Raw genomic sequence first — 10,676 nt, 5'->3', positions numbered from 1 at the left:
GCAAAAAAAAAAAAAAAAAAATGCATTTACAGTAGTAGTATTGGTTACCATAATGGAGAACAGAAGTTTGCAATTGTGAGAATGCACCTATGTTCTCATTAAGGCAGTATTGACCCAGACAGCCATTTAATATCTGTCTCCTAAAATGCTTTGCAACTCTGGAATGCCCACTGTAGAAGGTGCCAGTGCACAGTATTTCCTAAATTCTCACACGTTCTTCATTTTCTGACTCATCTGGTGAACTTGGGGTAGGAAGCTGGTCATAGACAATATGTCCTCCTTCTCTTGTCTGACCAAAACTTGAAGCAATCACATCCACTGCGAGGCTGGCTGTGGCCTTCGCTTCTTCCTCTGAAGTGGCCAGCTGAGGATTGACTTCAACAAGGTCCAGTGCCGACAGCAGCCCTGGAAGAATGAAGTATAGAAACCTCAGGTGGGGCTGGAGGGATGGCTTAGCAGTTAAAGTGCTTGCCTGCAAAGACAAAGGACCCAGGTTTGATTCCCCAGGACCCACATAAAGCCAGGTACACAAGGTGGCACATGCATCTGGAGTTCATTTGCAGTGGCTGAAGGCCCTGGTGCACCCATTCTCTCTCAAATATTATAAAAAATATTGATAAAAAAACCTCAGGCTAGATAGATGGCTCAGCAGTTAAAGCCTAACAACCTGAGTTCAATTCCCTAGTATCTACCTGATGCACAAAGTGGCACATGTGTATGGAGTTTGTTTGCAGTGGCTAGAGGCCCTGCTGCACCCGTTCTCTGTGCTAGGCATGGTGGTGCACACCTTTAATTCCAGCATTTATGACGCCGATACAGAATTGCTATGAGTTTGAGGCCAGCCTGAGACTACATAGTGAATTCCAGGTCAGCCTGAGCTAGAGTAAGACCCTACCTTGAAAATTAAAACCCATCAGGCTGGAGAGATGGTGCCTAGGGGTTAAGGGGCCATAAGCATAAGGTGGTGTACACATGGAGTTCAACTTCAGTGGATAGAGGCTCTAGTGCACCAATTCTCACATTAAAAAAAAAAAACAAAACCAGGAACAAAAACCAAGACAACCAAAAAAGAACCTCCTGAAATTCCCTGGCTACTACTTTCGATGGCAGTCATTGTGCCTGAAGAAGCAAGTCAATTTCCACTGTAAGACTGCCCATTGTCAGCCCTTGGACCTCATTTTTACCAAATCTAACAGAAAATAGTATGCTAGAGTAGGACTGGAAGAAACCTTGAAGGTAGTGAAACAAATCTATCCTGTTAAGCTATCCCAACAGGCCCAGGTGTCAGGCCTTGTTTTGTTTTCCCTGTGCTATGTATGAACCCAGAGTCCTGCACGTACGAAACACATACTTCACAGTGGAGTCACATCTTCAGCCTCCTCAGTAGTTCTTATAGTACCACTTGCCCTGAAATGTAGTTATTGCTACAACTTTTTTTGGTGACAAGGACTTGCTGTACATCCCAGGCTGTATTCCTCCTGCCTCTCCAGAGTGAGGTGAGCTCAAGTACTGACTGACCTTCTAACCAAAAGACCACTGTCAATATTTATGATTATGGGACTATATCTTTGTCAGATATAGCCATTACTTGCCTGAGGAGAAATTCTAGCATGCCTTAGGACTTGATACCTGTCTCATCCTAGCTAGTCATGGATTCCTTACAGACTTTGACCTGGAGTCTGTTTCTTTATATACCTCAGTTTAATGAAATGGTTATATAGAACATTATGTGGCAACTGATTAAAATTTTGCAAGTTCATTTCCAGAAGTCTAAAGAGCCAGGAGCTGTTTTACAGAATTGAAACTGCAAACAAGTCTGAGTTAATCTCCAAGAGCCACTATTGATCCAGAATTCATCATGTTCTTCTGTCCATCATCCAGTCCTTTTGAAAGTTCCAAGCAAGCTATACTACAAGACTTAGAAAGACCAGGACAGGGCTGGAGAGATGGATTAGCAGTTAAGGCATTTGCCTACAAAGCCAAAGGACCTTGGTGCGATTTCCCAGGACCCCTGTAAGGCAGGTGCACAGGTGGTACATGCGCCTGGAGTTTGTTTGCAGTAGTCGGAGGCCCTGATGCACCCATTCCCTGCCCCCATGTATTTCTCTCAAATAAATATATTTAAAAAAAGACCAAGACACTGTCCAACTTAATAGATCATGCCAAAAGCCAGGTGTGGTAACTTGCCAGCACTTGTGAAGGGAAGCCAGGTGGATTCAGATTCAAAATTCACCCTGATCTACATAGTTAAGGCTCAGCTGGACTATGAGACCTTCCTGTCTCCAAAACAGTCTGTCTTAAATCCAAATTCTCAACTCCCAGTAAACCAACAACCTCTTATTAGCGTAAAAAGTGAAAATTGGGACTATGGGAATAACTTGGTAGGACAGTGTTTGCATAGCATGCACAAGGCCATGGGTTCAATCCCCAGCCCTACAAAAGTAGAAATTGGCCTTGCCTTAATCTACCTGTAAACATTTCAACACATGGAACTGCATCTATCTGGCAATTTGTTCTTCTGTTAAGAGTATATGAACAAGCCAGGTGTGGTGGCACATGCCTTTAGTCCCAGCACTCGGGAGGCAGAGGTAGAAGGATTGCCATGAGTTCTAGGCCTCCCTAAGAATACTGAGTGAATTCCAGGCCAGCCTGGGCTAGAGTGAGACCCTACCTGGAAAAACAAAGACAAAACAACAAAAACAAAAGAAAGTGTACCCAATAGTACCTTGGCATATCTGGGTAGAATCCAAATCCCAACATGCCTCTAGATATTTATGTCCTTTATTAACCTAGCCAGGTGACTGAGCTACAAAAGGTTAGTTTGCAGTGACAGTTGAATTAGAGACCTCTGCAAACGAGACCAGCATTTTTCAAATTATTATCGTTTTGATTTTTCAAGTAGGGTCTTGTAGTCCAGGATGACCTAGAGTTCACTACATAGTCTCAGGGTGCCTTCAAACTCAGTGATCCTCTTATTTCTGCCTCCCACATGCTGGGATTAAAGGTGTATGCCACCATTCAAGGCGCAACCAGTATGTTTTACATACATAGTTAACAGGCTGCAAGTGCAGCTGCCACGCACCTGTATTATGTATTTCTTCAGTAATATACATGCCTTCTCGATAGGTCAATCCCCCAACAACAGGGGTTCCTGTGGCTGGAGCGAGAGTAGGGTCAAACGCATCAATATCAAAACTCAGGTGGATAGGCCTTTGTCTTCTGGAAAGGAAGAGGGCAGAGAATACGTACTTGGTTATTCTCGTCTTGTCAGTGTGATCACAGCTCTTGATTTTTGTGGCTGTTGGTCCTGACACTTTGTAAATTCAGTGTGTTTATATGTTTTTCTCTTCCTAGAAATTACTAAGTAGCAGAGTACCTCATGATAATGCCATTTGTTCTGCATGCCTCAAACTCCAGTGCATATTTCTGGCTTACCCTGGGCAATCAGCCTCTTGTGCAGGCAACTCTACCTTTGTAAGACTGGACTCTGACATACCAATTTAAGATAACTCGATTTGAGTTATAATTGTTTTTATTACCTGAGTATAACAGCAGCTAAGCATAATTATGATTTTATTTCTCCAAATTTACCATATTCCAGTTTTTTGTTTTTTCAAGGTAGGGTCTCACTTGGGTCCAGGCTGACCTGGTATTAACTCTGTAGTCTCAGGGTGGCCTTGAACTCATGGTAATCCTCCTACCTCTGCCTCCCAAGTGCTGGGATTAAAGGCGTGCGCCACCACGCCCTGCCATATTCCAGTTTTAAATGAATGCAAGTATCCAATGGCTGAAACTTAACATATACTACCTTATACCAAGTAACTAATTTTCTTAACAGCTTAGGGAATGGCAGACTACCAGATGGCAATTCTGACTTTAATCACCCAGATGGAAACCTGGGAATATGCTCTTTAAACTAGCATTTGATTGTGCTTAATATAAACTCAGGTCTGAGGCTAGAATGAGACCACATAGGCTAGAAAGAATAGGCCCATTAAAACAATATGCTGAGCTGGGCATGGTGGTACACACCTTTAATCCCAACACTTGGGAGGCAGAGTTAGGATCGCTGAGAGTTCGAGGCCACCCTGAGACTACAGAGTTAATTCCAGGTCAGCTTGGACCAGAGTGAGACCCTACCTCGAAAAAAACAAAAACCAATCAACTAAACAACAACAAAAAAACCTATGCTGCTTATCTCAAAAGAAGCATTAAAAGGATTTAAAAAAAATTATGAGATGGGAGGGATTGAGGCAATAACTAAACGGAAACCCTTTCTCAAGTCCAGAAGAAAACATGATTTGTTTCATATTCTGCCTTTTGGAAGTACATGAGAATTTTATATGTACTTGTGAGTAACTATGCTGAAGTCAGACTTAAGTGTACTACTGTTGGGGAGTTTGCCCTGTCTCTCCCTGAGATCTAGAAGTAAATATGTTTTTATTACTTACTTGCCAATCAGCAGATCAAATGTCTGTTCCATAACCTTCTGTATGCCAAGTTGATCAATGTCTCTCATGGAAAAATACTGGATGTCGTAGTTCTTTAAAATAAAACTACAATATAAATGAAAGAATCTTTAACAAACAGTTTGAACAAACTAAATTTAGGGCTTTGGGGGTTTTTCTTTTTCCGTTTTCCTTTATATCTACCTACAACAGATTAAGTCAAGCATCAACTCTAAAATGACTCAGTGGCCAGGCCAGATCCACAGCTTAACTCTGCTGCATCAACTTACTGTTCAGCAGGGTCCACATCTCTTAGGCCAATGTACACAATGTTTGGGGAAGAGATACATGGTTTGATCCAGGAAAATCCTGGGAGTTGGGGTACCTATGAAAAGAGGAATGAGCAGGATTAATCAAAAATTCTTATTCTCACCAAGATAATTTCCATTTGCTTCTAGGACTGGACTTTCTTCTGTCCATAGTTTATGTAAAGCAACATACTTGAGCTAGGAAAGAAAACTCACAAGTGGAAATGTTTCAGGAAGGCAGCTGCAAAATATACAGCTCTTTCAAAAAAATGAAAAAAAAATCTAGGGTGATCTTGGTTTCTCACTAACTTATCTAAATCTTGGAGTATATTGATTAGCCTTTTGTACTCCTTTGCTCATTACTGAACTGGATAGATTGGTTCTTAAGGCACAGACTAGTTGCCAATATCTGAATGACTCCTGCTTTAGTGAATAATCTTTCCTAAATCTTTGATAAATTATCTGTCCTGGCTTACATTGTTTTTTCACTGAGGAAAGGGTTATACATATTCTGTCATACTTAACATGGACTCCCATGGCTTCTGAAGGGCTCAGAAAAATATTAACCCATAGGTAATCACAGTGTCCCTTAGCTTCTAAATTGGTGTGCCTAAGAGTGTGGACTAGAAGTCTCTAACCAAGAAGTCCTCTGGCTCTGGGAGTATCCGTCACTAGTTACTGCCTCTTACCGTCTTATCTTCCTAAAGGATTATGAATCCACCCCATACTCCTCCAAACAGGACCCACAGTCTAGTCATCTTTATTACCCCTAGTACCTAGCAGACTGGCCCTTACTGAACCAATGAAGGAGTGGTAAGCCACTCTCCACCAAAATCTTAACTATACTCCTAAAGTCCCAGGACAACCTCAACCCAAATTGTGTTTAACTAGATTCCTAAAACCCCAGGACAAGAGCCAGGTGTGGTAGCACACACCTTTAATCCCAACACTTGGGAAGCAGAGGTAGGATCATCATGAGTTTGAGGCCACCCTGAGACTACATAGTGAAATCCAGGTCAGCCTGAGCTAGATTGAGACCCTACCTCAAAAACCCAAACAAAACCCCAGAATAACCAGCAAAACATTCACCTGCTCATTTTGGCCCACTTACCTTGTCTTGTAGTTCTCTGAGGAGAAATGAAACTGGCTGTCCATGGAGATTTCCTGTTAAAGTGGTCAGGGGTGTATTGATGTCGGCATGAGCATCAACCCAGATGACACAGAGGTCTGGGCAGTGCCGGGCGTGACCGCTAATTGTACCAATTGCCAGGCTGCAAAGAACAAATAATCTTAAAGGCCCTCTGCTTGGCAAGCATCCCCAGTAACAACCTTGGCCAACATAGCTTATACTGTGTCCTCAGGGCAAAGTCAGGGCCTGGACCAAGCCTAGGTTACGGTCAGATAAAAATCCTTCAGTTGAAGTTCCCCAAGATTAACTTTTGAACGGGTTAGACCTTAAACAAAGGGAGAAAGGTGAAGCCATTTAAATGCCATTGTTGATGACTGGCTGTCCCTGCAATGTGACAGTTGTCATTGCTGCTCCCCAAATCCATGTTAATTTGATCTGTTAGCTCTGGCCCAGAAAATGACTTCAAAGTTCAAGTATATGACATATAACATGCACCACCATGCCTGGCTCAGGTTTAGCTTTTTTTTTTTTAAATTATTTGCAAGCAGCACGGGTGCACTAGGGACTCTAGCCACTCCAGATACGTGTCCCACTCTGCATCTGGCTTTATTTGGGCACTGGGGCATTGGACCTGGGTCATTAGGTTTTGTAGTCAAGTACCTTAAATCAGCCATCTCTCCAGCCCAGGGTTTAATTTTTTCAAATTTTCAAATTTTTTTTTATTTGAGAGAGAAAATGGCAGAGAAATGGGCATGCCAGAATCTTCAGCGCTGCAAATGGACTCCAGGTGTGTGTGCCCCCTTGTGTGCATGTGCAACACTGTGCACATATATCACTGTGCACCTGGCTTACATGGGACCTGGAGATTCAAACATGAGTTCTTAGGCTTTGCAGGCAAGTGCCTTAACTGCTAAGCCATCTCTCCAGCCCCAAGGTTTAACTTTTGATAGCCATCTAAAGAATTCTGAGCACTTCGGTGAAAAATGTTAGATTGGATCTGAAAAGAGGAATGAATTTGAACCCCAGCTTTGCTGCTTCCTGGTTCTGGGCCCTGAAAAAGTCATCTAGGGCTGGAGAAATGGCTTAGCAGTTAAGGTACATGCCTGTGAAACCTAAGGACCCAGGTTCAATTTTCCAGGTCCTACATAAGCCAGATCCACATGATGACACATGTGTCTGGAGTTCATTCACAGTGGCTAAAGGCCCTGATGTGCCCATTCTCACTCTGTCTCTCTCCCTCTGTCTCTAACATAAATTTTTAAAAAAGATCATTTGAGGGCTGGAGAAATGGCTTAGCGGTTAAGCGCTTGCCTGTGAAGCCCAAGGACCCCGGTTCGAGGCTCCATTCCCCAGGACCCACGTTAACCAGATGCACAAGGGGGCACACGCATCTGAAGTTCGTTTGCAGTGGCTGGAGGCCCTGATGCACACATTCTGTGTCTGTCTGTCTGTCTGTCTCTCTCTCTGTCTTTCTCTCTCCATCTTTCGCTCTCAAATAAATAAATAAAAATAAAATTAAAAAAAAAAAAGATCATTTGACTTCTGTCCTTCAGAGCTTCCAGCAATCAACTAGATAAACCATATCTACCTCATCATTAGGACTAACAATGTATTGTATGTGCTCCCAGTACTTGAGTTTTTTCCTAACCAAACCTTTACTGCTTAGCTCATATCACACTCCCCTGTGAGATAGGACTACCATAGCCCAGGCTGACCCATTCCTCTTCAAATCTGTAGAATTCAGTGTCTTTCAGTTTTATTTTTTAAATATTTTATTTTTATTTATAAGAGAAACAATGGGTGTGCCAGCATTGACAGCTACTGCAAATGAGTTTCAGACACATGTGCCCCCTTGTGCATTTGGTTTACATGAGTACTGGGTCCTTCGGGTTCACAGGCAAGAGCCTTAACCACTAAGCCATTTCCCCAGCCAGTTTTAATTTTACATGTGGCTGTATGGAGTATGCAAATGTGTGTGCAGTTGCACATACTCTGTGCGCCTGTATGGAGGCTAGAGTAGAATGTTGGGTGCCTTCCTCTACTGCTCTTCCAGTTGTTTCCTTGAGACGGAGTCTCCTGAATCTGGAGCTGCCATTTTTTCTGTCAGCTGGGCTGACCAGATAGCCCCAGCATTGCTCCTGTTTCTGACCACTCCTGGCTTTTAAAAAAATTTAATTTTTAAATTGTTATTTATTCATTTGAGAGAAAGAGGCAGAGAGAATGGGCACATCAGAGTCTCCAGCCACTCCAAACAAATTCAGACTTAGGCACCACCATGTACATCTGGCTTATGTGGATACTGGGAAATTGAGCCTGGATCCTTAAACTTCTCATACAAGTGCCTTAACTGCTAAGCTATCTCTCCAGCCCACTCCTAGCTTTTTACATGGGTGCTGAGGATCCAACCCAGATCTTAATGTGTGCACAGCAAGTGCTCTTATCTGCTGAGCCTCTCCCTAGCCCATCTTTTTCAGTCTCATTTCACATGGATTTATTTCATTTAGTCCTAATCATAAATTACAAAACCAGCAGTACAAATCCTTTGCAAAGAACCTACTGATCCAGTAAGCAAAGAGCAAAGGACTGATCACATTGGTCACCTAGGGTCCACATTATAGAGACAGAAAATGTACTCCCATGTCTAAGAGTGATCTCTAACAAATCTATGAACAGAAGTACCCGTAACACCTAAATCCGGCCTGTTGATGGATCCTATCAGTTCTCCAAATAGCCAATGTCAGTCCTGAGACTGTTTCTCAAAAACCTGGCTTAGCCTGCTTCTACACTTGCTGTGCTAGACACATGCCCTCTTTCTTAGGTATTTTTTTTAGGTGGGACACTGAAAAAAGCCAGCGGTAAGCCCAAGTACTATGAAGTCTAGCCCCTCAGCCCCCTTACCTGTGGTCGCCTCCCACGGTGACACAGCTGTAGCCACTTGACACAGCTCCACTAACCACCTCAGTCAGTTCCTGGTTGGCAAGGCCCACTGAGCGGGGATTCACTACTCGATTGTTGTAGAGGTCATCTTTGGGGACGGGAGTAAAACTCAAATCTCCGAAGTCTTTTATGTGACAGCCTGAAACAAATGGGGTGACAAAATGAGCTGCACGTGCTATTCTGACTCTTGCTGGTCTCTCATAAATAGTAACTTGCAGTATAAAGTACACATACTCATTTTATCACAGAATATTCAAAACATCACATGACTAGCCAGATAATCTCAATCTTCCTAGCATGCAGCAGCTGTACTTTAGACCAGTTTGAAGGCATTCTCTCATTTGAAAAAAAATTTAAATTAAAAAAATTAGAGAGGGCTGGAGAGATGGCTTAGCGGTTAAGCACTCGCCTGTGAAGCCTAAGGACCCCGGTTCGAGGCTCGGTTCCCCAGGTCCCACGTTAGCCAGATGCACAAGGGGGCGCACGCGTCTGGAGTTCGTTTGCAGAGGCTGGAAGCCCTGGCGCGCCCATTCTCTCTCTCTCCCTCTATCTGTCTTTCTCTCTGTGTCTGTCGCTCTCAAATAAATAAAAAATTTAAAAAAAAATAATAATTAAAAAAAATTAGAGAAATAAAAGAGGCAGATGGAATGGGCACACCAGGGGCTGGAGAAATGGCTTAGTAGTTAAGGTACTTGTCTGCGAAGCCAAAAGACCCAGGTTTGATACCCCAGGACTCATGAAAGCCAGATGCACAATGTAGCACATGCGTCTGGAGTTGATATGCAGCAGCTGGAGACCCTGGTGTCCCCATTCTCTCTCAATAATATATATATGTGTGTATAATTTCTTTTTTTTTTTTTTTTTTTTTTTTAAGAATGAGCATGCCAGAGCCTCCAGCCACTGCAAACAAACTCCAAAAGCATGCACTACCATGTGTCTTATGTGGGTCCTGGGGAAATCAAACCTGGGTCCTTAGGCTTCACAGGCAAGCTCCTTATCTACTAAGCCATCTCTCCAGCCCCATTCTCTCAATTTTTCACTTCCACTTTTATATACTGACATTGCCACTTTCCTTTTGTCCCAAGTACTAGTAGTAAAACACGCTGAACACTACTCTCATCTTTCAGGCCCATGTGTTACCTTTGGCCTTGATAAACCTCTGCAGGCTTCATGAGAGAGGAACAAAAATACAAGTGCATCCAACAGGATGATGTAACCAGTGGTGAGGAAGACATTAGAACAGCCCTGCCTGACCTTAGCTGTGTCTGCGGACAGCACTTCTATTTCTGGAGTTGTGAGTGAATCCCAGCAGGAAGCCAGTGACAGAAAAGAAGGAAATAGAACATAGTTGTCTGTGTCCACACACACACCCACTGTGCTAGGCACTTTACAGATACCTGCTAATTCTCACATCCTTTTCTGGTTTCATCATTCTAGGTCAACGTGGTCTAGAGTGAGACTCTGCCCCTCCAACTATATTCAGTAGAAATCCAAAACCTGACTTTAGGACTTAATTCAAGATTCAAAATGAAGACTTACTTAGGTGAACTATTTTAGTCACCACCATTAAAATACAGAGATACTCTCAAACACCTCTTTGCTTCTTTATATGGTCTCCAAAATGAGTTTGGTATTCTAGGGAAAGAAAGCCTCATGCAAGTAGACATACTGCTCTACTTCATCTTCTTCATCTCCTTCATTTGCTCTCCTGTTGGCTCTGTACCAGGCAGGTGTTCTCCAAGTAGTAAAGACTGCCTGAGGAGTGTAAGAGCAGAAAGAGTGGCACTAGGGGTTCACGGATGGAAGGTGACCTGGGGTTCTGGCCAGTCACTTCAGACTTGTCTACTGTAACAC

The 10,676-nt window shown here is 43.0% G+C and overlaps 1 protein-coding gene across 1 annotated transcript in view; it reads right to left on the bottom strand.

Annotated features, from left to right (window-relative positions):
- Window positions 1-5: 5 nt before the first annotated feature.
- Window positions 6-10,676, bottom strand: part of Arg2 (arginase 2) — a 35,267-nt gene continuing 24,596 nt past the window's right edge. Inside the window, exons 3-8 of the mRNA XM_045154248.1 lie at window positions 8,784-8,961; window positions 5,868-6,027; window positions 4,739-4,833; window positions 4,452-4,556; window positions 3,083-3,219; window positions 6-405 (exon numbers count right to left, since the gene is read on the bottom strand). Of these exons, the coding sequence (XP_045010183.1) occupies window positions 200-405; window positions 3,083-3,219; window positions 4,452-4,556; window positions 4,739-4,833; window positions 5,868-6,027; window positions 8,784-8,961 (881 nt within the window). The 3' untranslated portion in view covers window positions 6-199. The remainder of the gene's footprint in view (window positions 406-3,082; window positions 3,220-4,451; window positions 4,557-4,738; window positions 4,834-5,867; window positions 6,028-8,783; window positions 8,962-10,676) is intronic.

Source organism: Jaculus jaculus, chromosome 7, assembly GCF_020740685.1.
Source record: "Jaculus jaculus isolate mJacJac1 chromosome 7, mJacJac1.mat.Y.cur, whole genome shotgun sequence".
Classification (NCBI taxonomy): Eukaryota; Metazoa; Chordata; class Mammalia; order Rodentia; family Dipodidae; genus Jaculus; species Jaculus jaculus.
Note: the sequence above shows the minus strand (reverse complement) of the source record. Positions and strands in the feature narration are given on the sequence as shown.